We start from the raw sequence: 27001 nt of genomic DNA, 5'->3' as shown, positions 1-27001 counted from the left end.
ACATGTCTAGCAATTGGTTCAATGGGATATTAGTGGTATTTGGATCAGATGCCCCAATGTATAGCCTAAAGACAATTCTTCTCCCTTCATCAATTTGCTTTGTTATATTCAATATTTTATTAGCTCAAAGACAAGATGCATGGTGAAAAGAGAAGACAATCATAGGAAATGGTTCTCTTTCCCTTAATTGGTTCCATTTTAAAATGTTTGGGATATAAGCATGAGTGCTATCAATACCTTTTAAAAATGATTATTTTTAAACTAAAAGCACATCAGAACTTAGTCACAGATTGTGCTTCTGAGTATAAGCCAATCGTTTTATAAAACGCACTCAGAGTATGTCTAAATGCTGTACAAAAAAACCACTATATAAATATTGCAAATTCCAGATGCCAACCAGCCCATGCTGATTCTGTGTGCTGACCTTTATTTAGCTATTGCAGACACAATGTCCTGAAGTCCCCCACTTCTCAAGTTGCATTTTATTTTGCATGATAACACCTTAAGAGCCTGCCTTGGAGAAACAGCACCATTTTAAGCTGACAGCACTGTATGGGCACCAGGACTAGGCAGATTTCCTTAATAGTTATTCTTACTCTTACCTCTCATAAAATGATGCTCATTATAGAATAATTCCAACATTTAATGTACTAGTGCAGAGCCAATGATAGGCTTTTTTGGTCATTATTTATAGTTTTACTGAAGAACCCAAAATTACAAAAAAGGGCAACATGTCCTAAATAAGCTGCGGACCAAGCTAGCAACAATAATTAAATAAAAATAGTATACAGTTTGGTCTGTTATTAAAATACAGAAATGAGATCTTGAGCTTTGTTCTAATGAGCACTGCAATCAACCAATTTTGGTTTACATAGTTGGAGAGGTACTGCCCCCTTCCTGTCCCTTGTAGATTATATCTAAGGATTTTAGTAGCCCTCTCAATTTATGTTGGTTTTTTTTTAAATCTGTAATTCAACTTTCATTGAGGGTTTTGGAGGGCGGGGGGGGGGGGGGGGAGAATAAAAAGATTACAACCAAATCTAATATAGAGAATCTGAAAGCTATAGAATCTATCCAGAACTATATCTAAGAATTTATATTGCCCCTATAACCACAGTTTTTGAGCACATAACAAACACTGATTTTATCTTCACAACAGTCCTGGGATGTGGGGACATATCTTCATTTTACAGGTTTAGAGAGATTAAGGTCTAGAACATCTGTGGCATAGCTGGGGATTGAACCCATATCTGCAGTGCAGTGCTTTAAAAGACCATTTTTATTTTCTTCAGCTGGAAAGGACAGACCTTTTAGCCCCCTATTCAGTGAGGAGAGTTGCAAAGCTCCTGAGGAGGGCAAGTAGCTAGGGCGAAGGGAAAGCTAGAGCCAAGGAAAAGTTGCAGAAAAGTGGGGGGAAATCTACAGTAAATTGACTAAAATTTTCCATTACCAACACTTGGCATAGATGCCTCAAAACACAGCAGCACTTGTGAACCTCATTCTCAAGACCGTATTGAGAACTAAAAATCAGTAACTTTCTGGTGGCATAAGCTCCAGAAGGCAACATGTAGGGACTGACCTATTCAAGAGACAAGTCCACCCACTGCAAGAAAGTCAAAATCCAAACAGCTGTGCATGTATCGGAATAAATTCTCCACCTTGAGGACCGTTGCTCTCAACTCCTCCCCAACATCAGGTGAAATTACTATTGTCCTGGGTTAGGCTCCACCCTCAGGTTGCCCCAAGGAAGTAGAGGGGCAGAACAAGAATTAGACTGGGTGGCTTTAGTATGGATTCATGGGTTCAATTGCACCCACAGAAATCATGAAGCCCAGGCCCTGTGTCACGGTGGCTCTACTCCCACCCATCTCATCCCACTGTGCGATGTTATCAGTCATATGCTGCTTTGGATACCGAAGAGTAAAATCTCCCAGAGGGAATTTGGGAGGTGGGGCTTGGGAGATGCCCCCAAAAGTCCAGGAAGCAGATACACGTGGCCAGGATGCTGGCTAAGGGCAGGGCCTTCCCCCACTCTGAGCAGCCGGATCTCGATGCTGAGCAGAACTGCGTTCCCCAGAACATATCAGGTGGGGTCTCTCTCACTGACTTGTGTAACTGGGACCGTCCCCAGGGTGGCTGTGCAGAGTAAAGCAGGCCCTGTGCTAAGGCCTGGTGTACCCATTGAATCAGAAGGCTACATCTGCCACTGAATGAGGTCCTTTATATTGATAAAAACAGGTGAAAACATCATCCTTATTGATGGGATTGTGGAAAATATGACTTCTTTGGAGCGCCCTAGTTGTAATCTCTCTCTGAATGGATTCTGTTTTGAAATTGTTAGAGAGGGAAAGTGATGTGGATTATATATCTCCTATCATTATCTTCCATGGATGATTGTCAGCATGGTAAGTGCCACCCCAGACATTAGTATCAAAGCCCTCATTACTATATGTCAGGTTTCAGAGTAGCAGCCATGTTAGTCTGTATTCGCAAAAAGAAAAGGAGTACTTGTGGCACCTTAGAGACTAACAAATTTGCTTGAGCATAAGCTTTCATGAGCTACAGTAGCTCATGAAAGCTTATGCTCAAGCAAATTTGTTAGTCTCTAAGGTGCCACAAGTACTCCTTTTCCTTTTGCGATTACTATATGTGATGTTTTTGCTGTATGAAGTCAGAAGGGGATGGGGTTTGGTGACTGTTTCCTCTATATTAAAAGACACACACACACACACACACACACACACACACACACACACAGCACAATGGAACAAGTCAGGTCTCTTTCAACAATTATGTTCTCAAGAGGGTATTCTAAGAGGAAGCTTCCAAGCAGCTATGAAATACATTTACAACTGTCCTTGAGAAAATACACTCTTTGTAATTCTCAAAAGCATGGTCACTATGTCCTGAAACTACACATTTGATTAGAATGCTGAAATCTTGCATAATTTTGCACACACACATTAGACACACACATATTAAACTACAAGACATTTGCTGTTGTGCGCTGTGTTTTATTAGCGTTACGCATGCAATACTGAATGAAAATGAATTCAAATATTAAAATGACGTATTTTAATCAACTGAAGAGAGTTCAACACCTTGTGCATATAATATAACAAAAACGTTTCATGCAATATCGTATGTATACAGTTGTCACGGGTGCATATAGTTGTGAATCTCTAACTTTAAAAATGTACACAAGCTACCATTCATTGCACGAGACAAATCAACCCTTTTGTTTTAAGTAATGCTCACATCTTTTACAGACCTCCTATGTAACTTGGATCTTCAGCATTTTATTGTACCTAACATAATACAGGCCAGCTGGAAGCTTCTAAGAAGAATAAGAGTGACTGTATCATTTGTAATACACTTAACAGCAAATAGAGTGGATTTTTCAACATACAAATTATGAAAGATAAAATAAATGCTGTCTTTGCCTTTCTCAACAGAAATAAATCTCCCAACCTTCATAAACAGATTAAAGTGCCACCTATTGCATATTAAACACTTCCAGCGACTATATCTAGATTTAGAAGTTATAAATCCCTGAAAACAGGGGTTTAGAATGAAAATACTGATAAACCCTTAAATCTAATATCAGGAACACAGCAGTGCTATAACCCTTCACCATTTACCTCAAAAGAGAGCAAGTGGATCAAGAGGCTATAACCATTTTAAAATGCACAACTGACACCTCTAACATAACTACCGTAGTTATGGATACACAAACAGCAACAAAGCATGAGTTTAGTTTAAAAATTTGGTGTAGGACAACTTTTTTTTTTAAAGCTATAGGTGTAAATAAAACTCCAGTGCAGTAGTAAAAATATTAAGACAGCAGTTCTGTTTCTTTTAAGATGCACCTAGTTAAAGAAAGGACATCCTTACAGCAAAATAATGCAAGCTGGTTACTAATGAGCTCAGTTCTGTTTGGGTCCCCATTTGTAGAACCCTTTCAAATACAAGGCATTTTTATAGTTGGAAAATTACAACTAATTCTTGATTTACAGACAACAGCACTAGATGGAGTTATGTATAATCTATGGATAATGCTACACTCATTGGTAGGTGGCAAAACCAAGCTCAACATAAAATACAGCAGCAAAAAGTAATACATAAATATTAAACAGACTTATTGAATGACAAGAAGTTCATTGGTTATTTACAACTCTAAAATATTGCCTTGATATTCATTCAATAAAGTAGTTAAACACATTGCTAGTACCAGAGCTGTTTCAAAGGAATATTTCAAAGTACAGTACATATACTGATGAAGCTTCATGTTAATTTTTCAGAGAAAAGATCAATAAAAGTGTGTGGATTGCCACTGTTTTCATCTTTAGATTTTAGAGTACTGAAAGATGGATTGTGTGTGGTAAGGTATTACAGATTCAGAAGCTGTTAGAAGATGCATTTATAGTGTTATGCTTAAGAGTAAAATCAACAGAAATTTCCTTGTGTCTTATACACATACGGAATATTCTGCATGAAGTGTTTTGATTTGAAAATTTTGCATGGTCCATAAAATACTTTTACAGTCAAGATGTCCTTGAAAAATAGCCTGTAAAAATCCCCACAAAATGTGAATCATTTTAAAAAACCTACTTAAAGAAGAAAAGCATGTGCATTTAATATCTTTCCAAAATTAAACCAAAAATAACTTGTACCTTAAATTACACAAACACTGTACAAATATTTTTATAGTTGTACATGCTTCATTCTGCATACTTTAGTAATTGTACCTTTTTCTAAGCTACATTTGTCTTTTTCAAGACATAGTGATAAACTAGGAGAAACAAAAGGTGCTTTTATTCAGTTACAGATCAGATAAAGAACTAGATAGCACATTAAAAATTTCACTAAATTTCTTCACTAATGCAGTAAAATTGATCTTTTTGCTACCTTTAATCTGCTTATCATTTCTGCTATGCAAATATGTCAAATGATCTACTTTTAATCAATTATGCATTTTGATATTCCACATTAACATTCCAATAGAAGTCATTTCAGAGGTTCTAAATACAGTAATGTTTCATTTCAATAACTATAGGTTGGCTTGGAGAAGTTTAAAGTCATTGGGGAATATTTTCCTACTGGTTTGCTTGTGAAATTCCTATTGATATGTATAAGACAGTGATGAGAGAAGAAACCTTACAAACGTAGGATCACATAGCGCTAGTGATTTTTGAAATTAATGTGGAGTTCAGCTTCAAATTCAATGGCACATTTCCCCAGTATATATAGAAGTCATTAGCTTTAGACAAACTACTCTAAAATGTTTGAGAATCTTTGTGGGAATACTGAACAATTGACATACAACCTTGTATAATTTCTAAATTAAAATCTCCTTCAAGTGCAAAAACTAACTGAACAATAAATGAACTGTAACTTAATATGCTATCTTTGGCACTCTGAATATATTACAATAAACTTAGTCATTTAGAGTTAAGTAGACAAAAGAACATTCATATTAGTTTATGAGGTACAATACCTGATGAATCCTTGGGTGGTCTTAATAGCAACTACTTAGTAAATCAGGCCTTAATCCTGAAACATGATCTGCTAACGCAGAACACTACAACCAGGAGGAGTCTCACTGTAGTCACTCCGCCCAAGCATAATGGTTCATGCTAATATAGCCCAACACAGGGTCAGGACTTTCATACTTAACACTTTTTATGAACCTGGCACAATCAATCTTTTTTCCCATCCCAGGTACTGTCCCACGTCATTTTGGAGAATGAAAAGTAAAACAAGAAATAAAGTCAAGAAGTGAAAAGTTATTTACACTGTACAAAGAAATAATTTTCTTCGGAGTACAATGCAATGCTGTTGTAATATAGTTACATTGTCAAGAGGTCTCTGATTCCAATGGTTTATCTCATAGTGTCCAGAATCAGAACAATTCAAGGTGGATTTATTCATTTTTGAAGTCTTAAACATGAAAAAAAAAAAGTCTTATTCTTTAAAACAACAACAAAAATTGGAAGTTTAGGCTTTTTTCCTCCTCAAAAAAGCCCACCACATGCCAGTGCAAGAAAAATAAGCAGTTTACAAGAACAAATGGAGAAAACAAAAAACAAACAATCCTGCCACCATGCACATAAAATTTTCTTTCAAAACCAAGAATTTTAACTTCTTAAATCCAATGCTATTATATTCTCCTGCATAGGTTCTGATACACCTCAGAATTTCACAGTAACAGACAACCCATTTAAGACTTACAAGGCAATTAAAATAAAATAATTTAGTGGATATTAGTACAGTAAAGTTTTTTTTCCTTACATCATTGTTTCCCATTAGAAGTTGATTACTGTATTTGGCTGATGTGTGAAACAGTACATACTTTTGTACACCATGTTACATGCAAATATAAATGATTAGATGCATGCTTATTTAAATACCTCTTCCATCATCCTTATTAAAAGCAGACCTTCAAAATGGTTGAAAAGGAATACAGATCTCCTCTTTTTAGTTTCAGGTCTTTGTGAGGCATGCCTAAGCAATACACCCTTTTCCTAGCAGCCTTGGAAATCAAAGGAAAGATGCATCACATGAAAAACCCAACTTGAGATTGGGTCACTTTAGTTCTTCAGAATCATACCTCTAAGTCAGTCTTCTTATTTCTCTTCCTAAACTTCTTTTTTCTGCTGTAGGATTTGAGTGAAAAAAGTATTAACCTCTTTATCCACCACTTTCTTCAGTCCTACTTCTGACTTGGTTAGCATTTTGTTTACACTATTTTAATGTATAAAAAGGCATGCAATAACTTTACACCAAAAACCCATATCGTAATTAGCTTTTAACTTACTGATTTCAAAGTTCAATGTTCATTGTTCACAAAATCCAGAATTTACGTGTGAAAATAACTGATTGAAATACATGCCATTGTTGAACTGACATGACATTTTAAAACATTCTTAAAGTGTACTGTACAGGATATGGCATTTCCTCTTTGTTTCCACTGCTTCTCTCTAATAAATGCTGAGAATTAACTATATTGAAATATCACATTGCAACAATCCATATTCACATCTGGCAAAACGTACCATACAGACTTTAGCATGACACCCGTGATGGAATGCTGTAATACTAAAAAGAGTGACTCTGCATAATAGTGTATCAATAAGTAGTAAAAGTAGACATATGGTATCAAACCGCAACAGGGCTAGGAGTAAGTTATCATGTAAAACAACTGAATGGACATTTTCAAGGTGTATTATTTACAGTACTGCAAGTAAAATATAGCTAACTGTAATTTCCAAAAAAGAATGTGAGAAATTCATCTACTATATCTCCTATTTGTTTTTTCAAAGTTCTTTAATAAACATAGCAGACTACTAGTTTCGACGGTCCCTGCTAGCATTTGGAGGACAAAACCCTGAATCTCTCAGAATGGGAAAGGAGTGGACAATAGAACAAAATTAAGAAATCAAAATGTGTAGTGCAAAATGTCCTTCCATTAACACATTCAATAAAAAGAACCATGAAGCGTTATTGCCTTAGCTTTTGGAAAATTTGCCAGCTCTTCGAGAAGGTTCATATGGCACTCTGAGAATACTAGGTGTTTCCTCCATTACTCGTACAAGAAGATTGTCAATGTAGTCCTCAAGTTCACGGATATGGGTGTCTTTCTTCCTAAGTTGCTCTTTATGTTTCACCAGCTCCTGCAAGACCTCTTCATATGTAAGATTACGGTACCCTGCAGTGGCATCAAAAGGATTTCCATCCTATAAATGAAAAAACATCACAAAATTTTAGTAGGCATATGGAAGACAATCCAATATTGTGAATTAGTTGAGAGGTTATGAAACAGAAAGTCACTTATGATATTGCTTTCAAGCAGGGTACACCTCACATCCAGAAATAAGCTTCTCTCCATGGTAATATAATGCCCCTAAAATGACTGACCCACCAAGGAGGGGAAGAAGCAAGACAGCCCTGGACTATTCAAACCTTACCACCACTATTTTGAGTCCTCTTTCTTTTATTGTTCATCTTTTGAGATGACTACAACAAAGACGCTATCTAGCTTTTTAATGACATCAGGACCCATCTGTCTCTAATTTTCCATTCTTGGCCTTCAGTGGCTCTCCAAGTCCTGGCCTCACTCTCTGCTTATTGTATATTAGAACTCCTTATTTTATATTTTGGATGAAGTTAAAAAGCTGCACGAGAGCACTAATTGCACAAGAGCACTTACCTAGAAAGGAGAACTAACAGAAGCTGAAAAAAGCATGTGCTGCACTGAATTCTAAATTAAGTAGCAAGAGAAACAGCAACATTTCCAGCAGTGCTTTCTGATGATTCACTACGTGTAGAAGTATTAACAGAGATGGGTACGTTTAATTCCCGTAATAAAAGCAATGTACAATCCAGGAAACTATAACCCTGAGTGCCTTATTTTCTACTGGGGAGAGATAACATATAATTAAGAAAACGATAATTAGCAAGAGTGGGTTTATGAAAATAATAGCACTGTTAGACGTGTATAATAATTAGCTTTATCTAGTTCAGAGACTGGGACATTTAAAGATATAAAACATTTGACTAAGTAAAATCATCTAACCTCTCAATCCTGAACCACTGACTTGAATATAAGGTGAAGTAATTCTTGCTTAGGAGATATTTTTTGTTTACATTTGAATCTTCTCATTAAAAATGATAAATCAGGCACAATCAGCAACCACTCTGAGCAGTAGATACATACAGAAGTAGCCTGCTTCACTCCTTTTCATTTCAGCACAGCTCAATATTTACACTTTGGCACCCATCTCATCATTAAAATATGCAGGTGGCCAAAGTTTTCAAGTAGGGCTAATTAAAAGTGATGGTGTATTGCAAATCAGTTGGAATGCTACAAGTTAACCAACCTCTCTCCATCAATTGTTTTCTATTAGTAACTCTTGGCACTATTTAACATTTTAGGATTTCTGACTGATTCTGTGAGATTTAATTTCAGCTAAACATCAGCATTTACTAACAGTTAATTTGCTATTGTCAATTTACTAAAAAATCATCATAGCAGATAATTTCTTTCCCTTCATAAAAATACCTAAGTTGGTGAAACTTCCAATAATATGTACAGAATAGAAAGCATTTCCAATTCTTAGTCATTCACGTATTCTGCACATTTTCTTCCACCCTGAGGAAGGAAATTTTTCTGTTTACAGTACTAATACTTCATATATATCAGAAAAAAATATTAACACTTCCATGTCTAAAAATAAAGGGCTTGCTCAATTTTATAAATTGGAAAACATTTAGATCCAGTATGCAATGATGTTTTTAACTATTAAATATTGTTTCCCATACATAATATGTATGTTTTAAGAGGTTTTCTTACATTCTTTTTTCACCAAAACATCAAGCAGATATACAAGAAAATTCCAGCTAAAGAAAAATAAAGATTCAACTATATATCAGTATGTCTTTAATACTTAAGGAAAGGACAATGCCAACACTATGGGGATAACTCACATTTTGGTTGTAATTTTCCATTTGAACATTTAGGCAACACAGCACGTTAAAAGATTAAGGAATAATCTAATTTTTACTTTTCAAAAAAAATTGCTACCAAAGTTTTACTAGGACACAATTATCTTATAAAATTTAAATTTTAGCAAAAGATTTTAAATAGCAAAATATTTAAAGAAGGGTTGTCCTAGTAACCAACTTTATTGGGGTACAAACTGACATCCACAGCAACTGTAGGAGAGCTACAGAGATAAGATAAAGGCTTGACATTCTCTGATCCTTTTGTTCTAATGAGGAATTTTGCTCTGGGAATATCATCTCAGCTGCTTTCACATCTTTTGTCCTACATGCTTCATCTCCCTTTCAGTTCTTAATTAGGCCTTAAAGAGCTCATGCTGCCCTTTCAATTGGCTACTGCTCCTGTTTAAACATTGCTTTCAGAGACAGGTGTTGGCACCAGAGTAGAAGATATACAAACTTAATTGCTAAACGCTACATCCAAGGGAAGAAGAAAAAAGTTACTTGGTGGAGGGCTATTATTGCAGAATCTAATATAAATGACTTCAAATATCTTAACAATAATCATGAACATTCAAATTTTTCAAATAGTTTCCTTCAAAAACTAAGGGATATAAAGATAGTGTCTTCTCCTCTTAATTATATCTTACATTAAATGAACACCACCTCAGAATCCTGCAACTGACATTTAGCATAGCTGGTATTCCAAAGAAACATCACAACATCAAGGATTTCTTTTATCACCTTTAAATAAAATAATTCACATCATATTTCTTAAAAGAATTCTAACGATGCTTTTACCAACAATAAATTACATGATTTGAGGTAGTACATTTACAAGCACATGGAAACTGTAATTAAGGTTACTTTACAGACAATAGCTGCTAAGTTAAATCAATTTTTTGATGTTGCTTTTTGTCAGAGATTAAGTAACTGCTTGGTAGAATTCAGCTTACTATCTGATCAAAGGCAGTCTTCATACATTACGACATCTCCCACCAGTTTCTCACATTATGAAAACATTATGAAAAGGCATTTATTATGAAACATCAAAAGTTATTGCAAGTCATTTACATAATATAGTGAAATACAAACAGTATAAAGTCCTATCTATTTGTCTATGCAACTTATTTTTTTAAGAGGGAAAACAAACCCACTTTTAAAGATCTGATCTGCTCATAAAAGAAATTGTAGCAAGATTATATTTTCTTTTGTACAAAGAAATTACATAGTAAATGTGTAGAATTTTTTTCTTTATTTCTTAGTACACACTATATTTTTGCTATTTCTAGGGCCAAACAACTATTCCAAAGAATAACTTCAAGTTTCTTTATTACAAGGCCTTATTGCTGTTCTTCATTAGGTTGTTCATTTGTTATTTGTACTTCTAACCATAACATAATTTACTCATTTTCCTAAACCTGCAGATGACTTGCATTTTGATTAGCCTGCTAAAAACTGTCCTTCATAAAGAATCATAGACTTCACAGATGGGAAACACCTGTTAAAATCATCTAGACCAGGGGTTCTCAAACTTCATTGCATCATGATGCCCTTCTCACAACAAAAATTACGGGGGGACTGAAACCTGAGCCCACCCAAGCGGCGGCGGGGGTTGGGGGGTAAGCAAAGCTAAAGCCCAAGGGCTTCAGCCCCGGGGAGGGGTCCTGTAACGTTAGCCCTGCCTTTCAGGGCTGAAGCTCTCGGGCTTTGGCTTTGACCCCAGGCGGGTCAGGCTTCGGCTTCTGCCCCAGGCCTCAGCAAGTCTAAGCCAGCACTGGAGACCCCATTAAAACGGGGTTGCGACCCACTTTGGGGTTCCAACCCACAGTTTGAGAACCGCTGATCTAGTTCATCCCCTGCCAATGCAGGATTGTTTGCCAGGCAACACATTCTAGTGCTTTGTCCAAACTTATTTCAAAATGGCTGAAGCAAAAAGTGTCTCACTACTTCCCTTGGGAAGATCTATTCTACACTATAACTTCAGCGGTTATTCCAAATACTCTGCAAAGTCTCTTTTCAGTTCCTTTGAATTAACCCAGTCTCCGACCAGGAAAGAGAGACTTTTGTTAAGAATTGCTGGATAAAACAAGCAGGAAAGTTTTTAAAATGTTCATATTAGAAGTTAGAATAAATAACCAAACATGGTTTTTATTATTTCAGGCACCAAGTAGGTGGAGAACTGATAGTTCTCCATTACGTTGTCACTCACCATTGTTTTCCTGAGGTCTTCAATGCTTGCAGGATTCATAGTAAAACTACGGGAATAACAAAAAACAAAATATTACAGGAATGTACTCCAACAAAAACACCATTTTGAAAATAACTTTGTACCGAATGTCAACATTACTAAAATAGCTTATATGAAATGTAGAAACAGTCACATAATTTCTTGACTTCAAACACATTTAAGAAAGACACAAAATCAAAGATAATTTTCATAAAACAATATGTAAGCAACATTTCTAAAACCTGTAAATATATTAGAGTTAAAATCATGATATTATAATTATAATGACCATTAAACACAGAAATTAAGGCTTTGGGGAGATGGTTGCAAATGATAATTCAACAATTTGCTCTGCAGTAGTATGCAAAATGCATTTTTCAGAACTTTATGATTTTAGATCAAGTTAAAACTCACATTTTCATTTTTTGAAATCATGTTTTCTACTCTAAACATACATGAAATTGCTATAATTTTTCATTGAAAAATAGAAAAAAAGCCTTTTAAAGATTTTTGTTTTATTTTGTTTTTTTGGTAAGTGAATCAACTGTTCAACCCACAGCCCTGGAAATTCAGGTTCTCTACAGATGAGACCAGGTAAACTTCAGATAATGAAAGTCACAGTTTGCACATATCACAGTGCCATTATGCTTCAACTTGACCTGAGAAAGATCATCTCCAGAGATGAGATGCTAATACAATTTCCATGTCCACTTCGTCATACACATCTAGACTGAAATTGTCATTACAAAGGTACCAATTAATGCCAATTTTTCTGGTGTCTTTTTACTGGAGATCTGCTTTTCAGAAACCCAGTTCAAATCACTAGCTCATTTTATAGGTTGAAAAACCATCTCACATTAACAATGCTTACCCCTACCAGATCTAATATGAAACAATTTTTTTCTCCTTCCAGTTTTATACTACTTGTCTAGCTTTTCTTCCTTGCTCAACACTACTGCTGCTAGTTTTATTCTGATCCAATTCTTTTAACACATTTAGCTCCTCACCCCTCTTGCTCAATTTTCCAAAATCCCCATTAGTAAACTTCCCACAGAACTTCTTGTAGCCCATTGCTTTCATTTAGCACGTACCTCGGACTCCCCTACTCCCTGCAGCAGTCATAAACAAGTATTTTTGGTGATCCAGTAGTGCGCACACACATTTAGAATGCTTTGGTTACAGTGTATTAATAAAAATTAAATAAGTATTTAACACTGGACAATATATACTTAATTTATCTGTTTTTATATGGTCAGACTAAAGGACAAGGTACAAATATAAATAGCAACATGCTTTAAAAGAAGCATAATAAGATCAATAAATAACCACTCAAACCTATTAAATTATTCACATATAAAAACACAGCTATTTTAAAATTTTCCCAAATTAACTGGGACAACAGACTGCTGATATGGATAATACTAACGTTGCCATTGTCAAAGTGGCAGGCATGTATGTATATATGGTAATTTTCTGAATATATTTTCATTTTCAAAACCAATGCTTTTGTATCCTTTTATAGTTGTTACAAATGATTACTGAAATAACATTTACTCTCTGGAAAATGGGTTCAGATTCTGGATTATAATAATAAATTATTCGACAGCATTATTTTTAGTCCCTGTATTATATATCACAAAATCTACTATTTGGTAAGACTGTAAAGGTTATATATAGCCCAGGAGCACACATGTACTGAAAGTGCTGAGGCTGAAGCTTGCTGGCAGAGCTTTTGCCAAAGGGCCCTTCTCAATGCTTGCTTGCATGTAACCTGTATCAAACCATTCTGATCAATCCAAAGCCTTCTTGGCTCATGAGTAATGAATTCACCTTTAAGTTTTAAAAGGAAGAAGAAAAAAAAATCTCAGTAGCCTAGTACTCATGAATACATTAAACAAGCTGGTGCATGAAAAAGGAAAATTAAATTTGGTAATGAAACATTTCAATTTCAGGCTACTGAAAGGTTATTACAAGCATCTGAAAGAACAATTTTAAAGCTATGAAAACACTGTACAGCATTTGTAGTTTTAATATAAAAAAATTAACCTAAAATAAGTAATGACTATTTTGTTGCTGTCCATTCCTTCCTTTGCTAAGCCTATAAACCTTTGATCATATATGTAGTTGATATGGAAGGGTGGAATGGGCATATTTTATATAGAGGCTTGGAAGGATTAAATTTTTGTTGGTAAATGTCAATTTCACTACACACACACAGTGGAAGAAGTAATGACAGAAATAATAACAGAAATTCACAGACAGACAAAGTAAGAAAAAATGCTGCTTGAAAACATATTAGAGTTTGATTTAAGATCTACTTTGTATATTTTAACATCTGATGTTGATGACTTGTGTTTTAACGGTTATAAAGCTTTAACTTTTTGAATCTCAACATCTACTGTCATTAAATAATTGTTGTCTATTGCCCCTCCCCGCATACTTTCCTGCAATGGTGAAAATTTAAATTGATAAAAAAATGAAAAAAAAAGTTTAAAAAGTAATATACTTCCAAATTATAAAAAAATTAAACATTGAATTTTCCCAAGCCTATTTATATAGCAAGTATTTTGCAATTATACAGCAATTAAAGGCCAAATGAGCTCTAGGAAAGTTTGGTCTTTGGTTTCTACTGAAGCACAGTGAACCAATTGCAATATTTAGAATATTACATAAAGGCTGGATTACATGAACAGTCACAATTGTGAGGGAAAAGTGTCTGAGGAATCAAGTTCTGGTTGATTTCTATTATACCAGTTTGTACAGTGATCTGAGGCGTTCTGTCCTGTTCACTAGAGAACAGTTTTGAATGAGGGGCCTCTTTCATCAGGTATTGTCCACACATCTAAAGGCAGGAACCCTCTCACAAGGTCTGCCTTTTAGTCTCACACTGATGTGTCAAACACATGATGAACTACTCATTCATGGCTGTCTTTTGTGATCTGTTCTGAGAACAAAAAAAATGAGTTAAGTGAACTGGATCGAATTAGCTTGGTGAAAACCAAGAATGTCTTTATTTAATGAAGTGTGGAGTTAATTTGGGATACCTTTCTTTTGGAACGGTTTCCTCATGTTAGACAAGATACAGAATAATACAATGACTGCTCAACTGAGTTTCTGAAAGGTTAAGGAAGCAAGATCTTTTATAGCATTGAACCACTTAAACGCTCCTGTGAAGTAAGTTCTGAGATACCTGCTCTTCTTTATCTGCTATTATGGAAGAGTAACAGTCACTACACAATAAATCTGTATTTTGAAATTAGAAATGTAAACCATTGGGAGTACTGACTTTTTTAAAACTGAAAAACATGCACACTTATTATGACACAGTGGGCATCTTAATTCCATCTACAAAATTAGCAAGTGTTATGTTTGGTACGTAGTTAACTGCAATTGCACACAAATATGACAGCAAGATTACAAATGAAGCACACACTATTCAAGTTTTAAGACATAAGTGGGAAATATTCTCCTTCCCAATGAAGCAGGAAGAAACAGGTGCTCTGAAACCTTGTAATTTTTTAATTTTTATTTTTAAATGAGAAGGTCTACTAACTAACTTGGGAGCTCCATGGTCTCATTGAGCCTAGCATGGTTTCCTGCCAGCTCCTCCAACCAGAGGTGAGCCTGAGCAGTTCCAGACTCTCTCAGCTGTACTCATAACTCACTAACTGAGAACCCTAGAATACCTTTAAAATTGCAAATATAGGTTTTTCTGCATGTGTTGTGTATTTGAAGTTACTGGGTTCTTTTTGTTTCTTTTGTTTCATAATGCCACACCCTTAACTTAAATTTATTATTTTATTTGACTATAATTATGTAAAAAGAAACAAAATGACATACTCCTTTACACTATATATAAATACAGTATTGATCATAAGCCTTTCCATCTCTTCAGCAACATTTTCTTAACTACACAAGGCCATTCTGATTTTTTAACTGTCACTGATGTAAGTCACTGATGTAACCAATGCAACATGTTTCTATAGGATATGTATATCTGACTGATAAAACAAAGTATATCAGTTTTGCTGTTCTTCTAATGGTAGCAGTACACAACATAGCCAAAATAGTTAAGGTCCTATCCTTATTTTTCCCAGGGTTTGATATACTGGCAGTGAAGTTTTTCTGTGGAAACATGACAAAAATATGTTCACAGCTTGGAAGCATTTTTTTCTGTTTGTTTTTAAAGTGTGGTTCCACTGTCAAAAATGACGGTAAAAATTGGCATTGTGGTATTTTATATTTATTGTTTCTCATTTACTTCAAAACTAAATTTGCTCAGTTTACTAAACAGCTCTGTCAACTCCTCCTGGGAACCAAAAGTCAAATTGGTTCTTTCGGGCTCACAGGTTATCACCATCAAAACTGTGTGATGTGTATGCCTGGTTACTATTTCACAAAATGGATTTTGTATGTATTGGCTATTAGAAAGGCATGCTCACATGCAAAGTAAAAATCAATTTTAACAGGATTTTGCAGCTCCACAAACAACCGTTCCAGAAGACAGGGTACCATTGCTCAGTCAGCACATGCATGATCCTAATGTAAATGATCTATTAATTTTAGTAGGAATAGTATGTAAAGTGTAGTTTAAAATTGCCATTATAATCCAAAATGACTAAGACAGATATTAAAATAAGCTTCATTAAGATGACATTGGGCCCAAAGACGCTTAAGAAAATGAAAGAGATAATTGGTAGATCAGCTGACTTCTGCTGCTACTAAACACTGCTTATTTATTCCTTCTGCTCTTTTTTTAGCACCATGATCCATGTAGCTCCTTTAACTCCCATCCTGTGTAGTAAAATAACCTCCATGTCTTCTTTCAAATCCCTCCCGTGTAATACACTACTCCTCTGAAGTGTTTTCAATGATAATCCACCCACCAATCTGCCACAAACATTATACCACCAACTTAAGATCTAGTCTACACTTAACAAGTTTTTCTGGCAGAACTATGTTAATAAGGGATGATTTTTTTTTAATTAGCTTAGTTATCCCAGTAAAACCTCTACTGTAGACACAGTTATACTAGAATAAGGCGCTTTATACCAGTAATGCTTATTGTGGTTCATTAACCAGAATAAACTATACTATCATAAATATTTTTATACTGGTATAATGGCATCTACACTAGGATTTGTTGGGTTTTTTTGCCACTTTAAGTATGTCAGCATAGTTAAAGCGGAAAAGCTTTTAACCGTATACAAGGCTTTAGTATTTGTGTGTCAGAATGGTGTTATTCCAGTTAATTTTAATGGGATTATCTATGAGAGTAAAGTTAGGCTATGCCTACACTGCACTGTCGTTGGTAAAACTTTTGTCGGTTGGAGTGTGAAAAAAACAAACCCATCCCCCAACCGACAAAAGTTTTATTGACGAAAAGCGCCGGTGTAGACAGTGCTTTGTTGGCAAGAGAAGCTCTCCCGCCGACAAAGCTACCGCCCCTCGTTGGGGGTGGTTTTATTTTGCTGACAGGAGGGCTCTCTCCCACTGACAAAGAGCGGCTTAAATGTGTACCCTACAGCAGCACGGCTGTAGTAACACAGCTGTGCCGCTCTAAGGTGCGCAGGGTAAACGTAACCTTAGACACATACATAAGTGTCTGCAGGATTAGGATCTTAAAACGTAAGAACTTTGAGGCAGGGACCAGATTTTTCTCTATGAATGTATAATGCAAAGCATTCTGATGCCACTCAAATGAGAAACAATAATGAAGTGTGTTTTTTCCTAGGGGGGAGAGATCACAATTAATAAAAGGGGAAAAGTACAAAAGATTGTTAAAACAGAATAAAGGGCTTTGCTTTTATCATCAAAGCAACAAAATATTGAGATGTTTGAAATGATGGTTGTCACTGCCCTGAGCTGTGCAAACTTTTGATGTAGAAGGAGTTTCAGACAAGTCCTACATGCCACATGTACAGTATTTAAGCACAATGGTGAGAAGTAGACACTTAATCCATACAACATTAAGGAAGCTCTTCTAGTTCCTATTTCGTCCATCACCCTAAAGGAATCAAGGCATTTCACACCCCTCCCATGACTCCAGATTGCCAGAACCACTCCCAACAACCGCACACACTGCCCACAGCATGCTCTCTTCCCAATTTGCCACTGCTAGCCACATTGTCAGACTCTACACCCAGGTGCCATGCTGGCTTCCATGAATGTTCCATACCTGGTCTCTCAATGCAAACATCCCTTTATCAGTTCTACTCTCCAGAAGAGGGGTCATGACTTAGCAAAAGGGAAGTAAATCAAATCAGCAGAACAGGCCAATGAGAAGAGTATAGATGCAAAATCAGCTGCCGTGAAATGGTGTAGGAAGAAACATATTCCAATCAAGAGACCTGTCCAACATCCAAATGCCAGAAACCTAAGCTCCCTCCTAAGCACAGAAAATTCTACCTAGCATAGTCATTAGCCAATTCCCCCATGTCACTCACCTGGGAATCAGCTAGCTTCCTAAGGGTTATATTATTTATATCTGTTATTTTTATCAGGTTAAATCAGACCCTTTATTTTCCTGGAACTATTTTTTAGAATCTAAATTTTATTAAATAGTAAAACCTGTTTGAAATTTCCTGGCTTTTATTACTTTGACTTCAACTTTAACTTATTTGAAGTCACAGCTGAAACTCCCCTTAACTCCTGTCACAATGAAAAAAAGTGACTAGAAAAAAAATGACATAAGCTAAGATAGACAGACTTACCATAGTTATGATTTTATGGGTTGTCTTGGTTTGCATCACGACCATAAAAATATATTATTTTATACTTAATTTATCATGTGTGTATGATTTTTCCACCAGTTAAATACATTTATTTAATCACAGTGATATAAAATATCTAATTTTCCTTCCAATACAGCCACCTGGAAAGAGTTAGGTAGTTTGGTGGTTGTACATTACTTGAATAGTCCTTTCTAAGTTGCTCTGATCAGTTTTATGATTGAGACTTATGTTCTTGAAGATTTATGATGGTAAACAAATAAAACATTAGACATATTGGCTGTTTAAATACTTGGTTTCTAAATATCTAGAGATTAAAGCAATGTTTATAAAAAACTGCTCAACAACAAATTTAAAAATATTACAGCTGGAGCAGTTTACTTTGACACTGTGATGAATATGCGGCAAACATTTCTAACATACTGTATGTAAATCATATTTCCCCTAAGGAGCAAGAGCTTTTTAGATATCATCTTTCACTATTCAGATTAGTTATACAATCACTACTGTGTATAACTTTTCAGTATAAAGTATGTATTTACATTAGTCTTTACTATTCAAAGTATTAAAATCATCTTGGTTAATATAATATCAACACAGTTCAGTGAGTGCTTTCATCATATGTTACACAATGCCCATTTTATAGGTAATTTGCAAGTTACACCAATTCTTTTTTTACTTTACTTAACACGGGTATTTTTAAGGTGAAGTAGATCACTCCTATCCAAAATCTTTAGACTGTGGAATGTTTCTTTACTCAGAAGTGATGCACCTTTCAGGTTTCTTTCTTTCTTTCTTTTAAAGTAAGTTTCATGAACTTAAAATTAATTGTAAATTTATTTTCATAAAAATATATATGAATATAATCCTACCACCAACATACTCTAGGGGGAAAAAAGGAATAAATGCAGATGATATAGTTAATGAAATTCAGACACTAACTTTCCTTCAAATATTACCAGCCATAGCAGGCTAGTAATGAAGACACCACTTCCTAGGGGAAATTACAGTGCAATATGGCAGCTATGGAAGGATGGATTGGGCACATTATTGCCATCTACTTCCCAATGAGATTCTGGTGAACAATGTTTTGGGATTCACTGCTATATAAATTGTTCTGCCACAAAGCAATCATTCAGGGCTTTCTGGAGTTTATGTGACCCACAAGGTTGCAAAAATAATACCAGGAATTGGTTGTTGCCATCCTTCTATTTTGTTAACATTTCTATGAATTTGCGAGTTAAGGAGTTAATAACAAATCTTGGATGGAAGACACTTTTTGTTGCATCTCATCCTCCATCTACATGTTGTGTATACAGACCCTGATTCTACAATAAGTTATGCACGAGCAGACTTCTGCATTCTTATGGAGCTCCATTAAAGTCAGTGTGAGGCTCCCTGTGGATTCAAGAAGTCTTGTACACAGAGAGCTCATTGCAGAATTGGGGCCTTAGACTGTAAACCCTTCAAGGCAGGAACCTTTTCCTCATATCTGAAGAGCACTTACTTTATAACTGATTTAGGGTATGTCTACAGAGGCGAAGTTCAGCGCTACGGCGGCAGGGCTTTAACATGGCTGTGTAGTCTCGGCTCCAGCGCTAGGAGAGAGCTCTGCCACTGTACACTGCCACTTTACAGAGCTGAAACTTGCATCACTCAGGGGGGTGGTTTTTTACACCCCTGAGCGAAGGACGTTTCAGCGCTGTAAGTGTAGACAAGGCCTTAGTACTATACCAATAATGTTAATAATGAAACTTTACATTTACGTAGAAATTTTTATGCAGAGAACCCAAAGAACTTTGCAAAACTTAGACCACGTCACCCTCTCAATGAGGAGTTAGATTAATTTTAAAGATTGGTGAACTGTGGAAAAGTGGTTGTGACTTGTCCTGGGTCACATAATAATATTCTCCACAGATCGGATAACGGAACCTAGACCCTTTGTTGCTCTAACCAATAAACCGCAATTGTTCTCAGATATTGGACTTAATCTGATCCATTGTACTAAGCAACCGTCAGCTGTTACATTGAGTGTCTATCACAACTAACAGCCTGCCTATTCATATATAAAAGAAAAGAGTGCCTGCTCAATAGAGGCAGAGAGAAAAACAGACTGAGGTGGAAGTGAAATATAGGTCAAAAACTTTTCTTAGTAATTTAGAAAACTCCAACCAAATACTTTTTAATCTGGGATTAATATTAATGTAAACTGCAACAATACTTCTTTTAAAAGTACAATTTATGTGATTTGAAATTACGTTTTTTCTTTTGAAAAAGTGCAATCATGAAATATAATAACTTTAGAACACCTTACTGGAGGTCGCTTTGTTATATTTATAAACAAAAGATAAAGGACATAATTCTCCACTGCTGTGTACCTTATGTAGCCATTTACATGTGTGCAAAGAAAATAAAAAGTTGGTGTAAAATGCCAAATGAGAATGGTAGTTTTACCCCCACTTTGCACACGTATAAATTGCAGCAGAAGTGACATGGCAGTGGAGAATCAGTTCTACAGTGGGTTGAAGGCAGATTCCGAGACGCATAATGGGGCTTTCTGAAAGTGCTGAGAGAAGAACAAGTGTGGTAGGCCATGCACAGGGGCCCTGCTGGGATGATGGTTTAAACTCTCTCAGGCCTGGTCTACACTAAAAAGTTAGGTTAAGCCAGCTATGTCACATCCCTGAGCGATGTAGTTAAGCCATCCTAACCTTTACGATATACAATGCTAGGTTGAAGAAAAAATTCTTCTGCTGACCTAGCTATCACCTCTTGGGAAGGTGGATTACCTACGCCAATGGGAGAACCCCTCTGCCTTTGGCATAGGTGGCATCTATACTGAAGCACTACAGTGGTGAAGATGCACCGCTGTAGCTTTTAAGGGTAGACAAGCCCTTAGAGGCAGTTTCAAATATAAGTACCTTGAAATAAGTGAACTAGCACTTTGAATACAACCACTAGATGTAAGCACCACTATTTCCAGATTACTATTAAACTTGCAAGTGCAATAATTGAATAATTGCACAGGGATTAAAAGACTATTTGAACCTCAAATATAAAGCTGCAGTGATTTTGCACTTTATGCCAGACTGAATTTTATTGCAGTTTCTATAAACAAAATTGGCTAATGACAATAACCTTAAATAAAAAAGGAATATTTCTAAGCATTTAAATATTTTTCTTTTTATTAGGCATTTTTATACCAAGCTAAGAAATCTAGTTTTGAACAGATGGTGCTCTACCTGAATGATTAATGATGTTTCATCCTCAAGAGATGTACTATGGATCATTCAGGTCATTCTAGTTTAGGTTGTGTAAGCACTTGAACTATAAGGCACAAATTCAGGGATCTATAACTCAGCTCGAAAAATTCACTCCAGATTGAAATTAGGTATTTAAAGTCTCAAGGTCAAGAACTATTTCTAAAGACTTCAGAACTAGTTCTATTATTAATTTATTTTTACATCAGTGAGAAAAAAAGGGAAGTTTATCAGTTTTAGATTCTTTATGCATTGGTTTAAATTAAAAAAGAAAAAACAACTTCACTTGAATAAATGAAATTTGAGAAAATAATCTAAAGCAATTGCAATTTTTTAAAGACTTGAATAGCCAATGCAGTCTGCTTTGAGTGGAGTCTACTATATATGCGCAGGAACTGAATTTCAAAGGATTTTATATGCCTTAATATGCATTTACAAGACTGTAAACGCTTGTAAAAATCTTGTAATTATTTAGTAACATGAACTTTAAGCACCATCAGTATTTATAAAATAGGTATTCTAATCAGAGATATCTGATTCGTTTACTCAAGTCAAGACCAATTCAAACAGTTAATAGAATATCCCGTAAGAGTCTATCACTGTTCCAGTCCAGCGTAGGTAGTGACTCAATCATGGAAAAGTTGCTTTGTAATGGCCTGGGGGTTGGTGGTTTCAGCCCTGTTCAGAGTTCATTTGTGTGCGCATCACAAAACCAAAATCACAGCTGGCAGGTTTAGCTCAAATGTCAAGACAGAGACATGAAGATGTAACTACTTTCTCATTACAAGAGATGATCCTTCCACATCAGAGATTAAGCACACTGGCAGGGTGGAAATTCTGTACTGCTCCTGCAAGCACTGTACTTGTTCTGTGCTTCAGAAAAAGGTCGGACTGGTGCCTTGCGTACTGAATTCACAGTTCATATTAAAATTCTATAATAATACAATACACTGACTCATTCTATCATTTTCATAATATTCTCAATAGGTTAGGCGATCAAACCAGTAATCTAATTTAACTAGAAATGTGGCAATTTAGCTATAATCTCGTGAATACCAGCAGAGGAAAGTGAAGAAAATAAACAAAATGCCATCCAAGTTAAAGTTAATACAGTAACAACGTATGCAGCTGCTTACAGAGAAGAAATTTTACAAAGTCAGGAAAAAGAAATAAAAATTCAAAACAGTGTAGCCTACACACCTATGCTTTATGAATGATTGACAAAACACAAATACGTTGAGAGACTTCATTACTGCAGCAGGCACAATAATGGGTTTTCAGGAAGCAGGATCTCCAAAACAAAGTGTATGAAGGAAAGTAGCTAAGAAGAGAGATGCATTGCTTATTCCTTTTAAAAGTTACAACATTGCACTCCTTTGCACCGTTCCTGTAATGGGCTCTGTGCAAGAGCAGGGGTCCACTCACACGGAGCTTATTGCAGAAAGAAAGCCCCAGTGCATCGTGCTTAAGGGCGAAATTGAGAAGTAACAGTGACACATACTAAACTTTAATGAAATTTTAAAGCCTGAAAATATACTGTGTGCTGCTCTTTGTTCTCAGTTGGTATGTTCTGGTCACTTTGATGCTCTCAAAATTCCTGTAATTTTTGTGCCATCTGACTCTCAAACGTTATGTTCTGTGAAATAGCATCTGAAAATGAAGAGACGGCAAGAGCTGTTTGGTGAGAACACAGTGATGAGAGGTCAGGAAGACAGGAGCAATGCAAAAATCTGTGTTATTTCAGACTTTCACAATTAGTTGAAGTATTTGTAAAGAGGAAGTTATCATCATCATTACTAACAGCAGACACCCAGCAACAGCCAGGGCTGACTGTTAAGCATGACGAGATGCACAACCATTGAGATTCACTGAAGAGACAAACTGTCAAATCTAGGAACGGTTCTCAAAACAAGAAAGATAAGCAAAACAGAGTAAATAAAAGCCTTATTTTTTTTTAAATGCAACTTTTAGGTGTGTTTGAAGTAGCAAAAGAACATTTAAAAACACAGTAAGTTGTCACTATAGATTACAGGATAGAAGGAATGCAGGTTTTATTTGTATTTGTTGTTATGCTATATATTCAAATTGAAATCTATTTCTATAAGAATTTTGTAAATATTTCTTACAAACACAATTGTATGTAAAGATGTTAATATTACAGTATTAATGTAATACACATAAGAGGTGACAAAGTTAGTATGGGAATAACGCCTATATTTTAAGCACTATAAATTCTCTTTTGGAATCAACACAAAGGATGGGTAAATTTCCACCCCCCGTACGCTATTGTGACCTTTCCACATTAACATTCTTTGACCAAATTGATAGTATTTTTCTTCCAAAACTGTGTGGATGGCCAACAGGTTGGTACACCTCTACCCCGATATAACGCTGTCCTCGGGAGCCAAAAAAAACTTACCATGTTATAGGTGAAACCGCGTTACATCGAACTTCCTTTGATCCACCGGAGTGCACAGCCGCAGCCGCAGTCCCGTCCCCCCCCCCCCCCGAGCGCTGCTTTACTGAATTATATCTGAATTCATGTTATATCGGGTCACATTATATCGGGGTAGAGGTGTATATCTAAATGCATATTTGAAGAATCCCTCCTTCTCCACTTCTACATTTCCCTTCCTCTTTCCTTAAAATACACAACATAAGAAGTATTTTATAAGAAACCAGAAATCAAGAAAGTAACCAAATTTTCTCTTATTTTTTCTGAGTGGTTTCATCAGAACTCAGATATGTGAGGAGAGAAGGCTCTTCTTATTTACTATAAAGGCATTTAACTCAATCTAAGTCTGCTCAGCTTCTGGAACATCTAGTTCACAGAAAGTTTAGTCAGTTGTTCAACTGACTTTTTTCAAAAACAGACAATGATTATAGATACATGGCACTTAGTACTAATTCCTCTCATGCTTCCTTAGTATGTCATTTCCCTTTTGGGGTGCTACATCCATTTGATATTCTATAATGAAATTTCAATTTTAACTAGCTCCTACACTGTTTAAGTGTAGAATTGCCGTTATGACGACTACTCTGTCATAGAAATATAATCTAAAGGGTTATTTTTAAATCATTCTTCGAAAGTTCACATACATCTATCACATACATCACTTTCCTAAATCTGCCATTTGATCATACTAGTAACAACCTGTCAGCTTTAACTATTGGACTATCTGTTACCCCCTGTCCAGTACCCAGAAGCTCATTAATTACCTAAACTCCTTCTGTAGGTCTTGTTAATTACCCGTCTTCTGTCTCAGAGGACCTTGTTAATAACTTGTACAATCTCTCTAAAGAGGTCCTAACAACACATTAGAATTAAAGATGCTTTTCTTTTAGCACCTGTCAAGTGGTGTAAATTGAGAAATTTTCACATCAGTTTTATTTTTTTAAACAAACAATTTTAGAGAAAAGATGCACAAAGGTTTGGTCATTTTATGAAGGATTTTTATTTTTCGAAGACAAATATCTATTTATTTAGGTGTGTTCGGTATAAAGACAACATGGCTGGTGTCCACAGATTAACCTCCTGAGAGCTCTATCAATTAATGGGAGCAATTACAATAATGAATGCAATATAATATATAGGGCAAAAGTTTCAAAGCAGTGGATTAGGAATTATGAAGACAAATCCTATTACTGTTAAAGGATGACTAGGAATACTAGCATATATTGTATGCTTAGTGACTGCTCATTGGCTGCATGGTGTAAATGCCTTGGAACTAATGGATTTATAAACATTTACAAAAAGTGCGTTTTCTTTTATTGTAAGCCCATAACTTATTTCAAACATCAAGAAGTTAGCACAGAAGTGTCTAATACTCATTTACACCAGACAATAAAAGAGGAAGAAAATAATCCTTGCCATTTACACAATACATTACATCTTCAAAGCCTTTAATCAACTGTAATATCATCCTCCCAAAATTCTTAAGGGGTACAGAAGCATCATCCTCATTTTACAAATAAGGAAACTGAAGCAGAAAGGTTAAATGACTTGCTCAAGGGTAGAGAACGAGCTCTTGCCAGAGTGGAGATTATCAGAAATTATGAGTTCCTATATCTCCATATTTCCAACATCTCTTACTCTTGCTGATTTTATTGTAATTCTCTAATAGCAGGTTAACCCTTATTAAGCTAACCAGATCAATGAAAATGAAATCCTGCTTTCCCTACTGCATCCATCTAACTGTTAGGAACAAATAGGTGCTGTAAGCAAACTACTCACATCTCTCTCCACTTCTGAAGTGGCAAACACAATTACTTTTTATTTTCATAATGTATTGTTTTATAATAGTAAGGATAATCAATAAGGTGGGCAATTAGTGGATTGGCTAGGTGATGAACAAAAGCCTCCTTCCAGGAACTCATCTAGCCAATAATTATCTATATTACCAGGAAATGCTATTCCTCAAATTATTACTGTTTAATCAAAAAACGCCAAACTAAATTAATTAGGATTAACTTGGACTCTGATATAAAGCTCACTGAAGTCAATAGAAAGACTCGCATTAACTTCAAGAGGCATGGTAGGCCCACCAAGAGTTCATGTATGTATGTGTGTGTGGAAGTTAGCCACCTAATTACCTTCGAGTATGTGTGCTCCAGGTAGCTTAGATAATAAGTCAGACAAAAAAAAATTGCCTGTCTTTCAGATTCACTTGACCCAGACAAAAATCTTGCATCATCCCAATCTCCAGTCAGCTATGGTCAATACCAAAACTAAAGCCACCACCTCAAACCCTAAGTCCCAGATTCAAAAAGGAGATACACTTCCTTCAACATTAAAAGCTTAATTGTCAGCCATCCTGATGCCTGAAAAATAGACCCTGTCGTACCAAAGTACCTTCACAATAGTTTTATGTTCTTCATACATTCTCCATTTAAACTTCGTAAATGACAAAGAATTTATATTTCAGCCTTGAGGTTCTATCAGATAATCTTCAGACACATGCTGCATGAGGCCAGGTATATGGTTTCTTTGTAATTTAAGCAAGACAAGAGCATTTGTCTGTAATTTACATTACCTTGCCTTTTAAGCCTCTAGTTGGGAAATTTACCCAGATATTTCTGAGTGTACTAAGATGGGGAGAACTGGAGGAAGACTTCAGACTAAAAACTGTTATTACGTAGTATCAAAAATATGCTAGGTACTTGATGAGTAAGGAAACAAGGTCCCTTCCACAAAGAGATTAAAATGTGGAGAATGAGGAAAATAGAAATTAAGCAAAAAGCAGCTCAAAATCCAAATTCTCAGTATGTACATTTTATCC

General features: G+C 35.6%; 1 protein-coding gene across 2 annotated transcripts in view; it reads right to left on the bottom strand.

Moving 5' to 3' along the window:
* Positions 1-3060: 3060 nt before the first annotated feature.
* The window catches only part of RAB11FIP2 (RAB11 family interacting protein 2), a 42432-nt gene continuing 18491 nt past the window's right edge, over positions 3061-27001 (bottom strand). Inside the window, exons 4-6 of one of the 2 annotated variants that reach the window (XM_048857807.2) lie at positions 11714-11759; positions 7508-7736; positions 3061-6656 (exon numbers count right to left, since the gene is read on the bottom strand). In XM_048857807.2, coding sequence (XP_048713764.1) covers positions 7509-7736; positions 11714-11759 — 274 coding nt within the window. In that variant the 3' untranslated portion in view covers positions 3061-6656; position 7508. Of the gene's footprint in view, positions 7737-11713; positions 11760-27001 lie in introns of both variants that reach the window. The other variant, XM_075131062.1, reaches the window with a different exon arrangement.

This window comes from Caretta caretta, chromosome 7 (assembly GCF_965140235.1).
Source record: "Caretta caretta isolate rCarCar2 chromosome 7, rCarCar1.hap1, whole genome shotgun sequence".
Lineage (NCBI taxonomy): Eukaryota > Metazoa > Chordata > Testudines > Cheloniidae > Caretta > Caretta caretta.
This window is presented reverse-complemented; position numbering and strand designations above follow the sequence as displayed.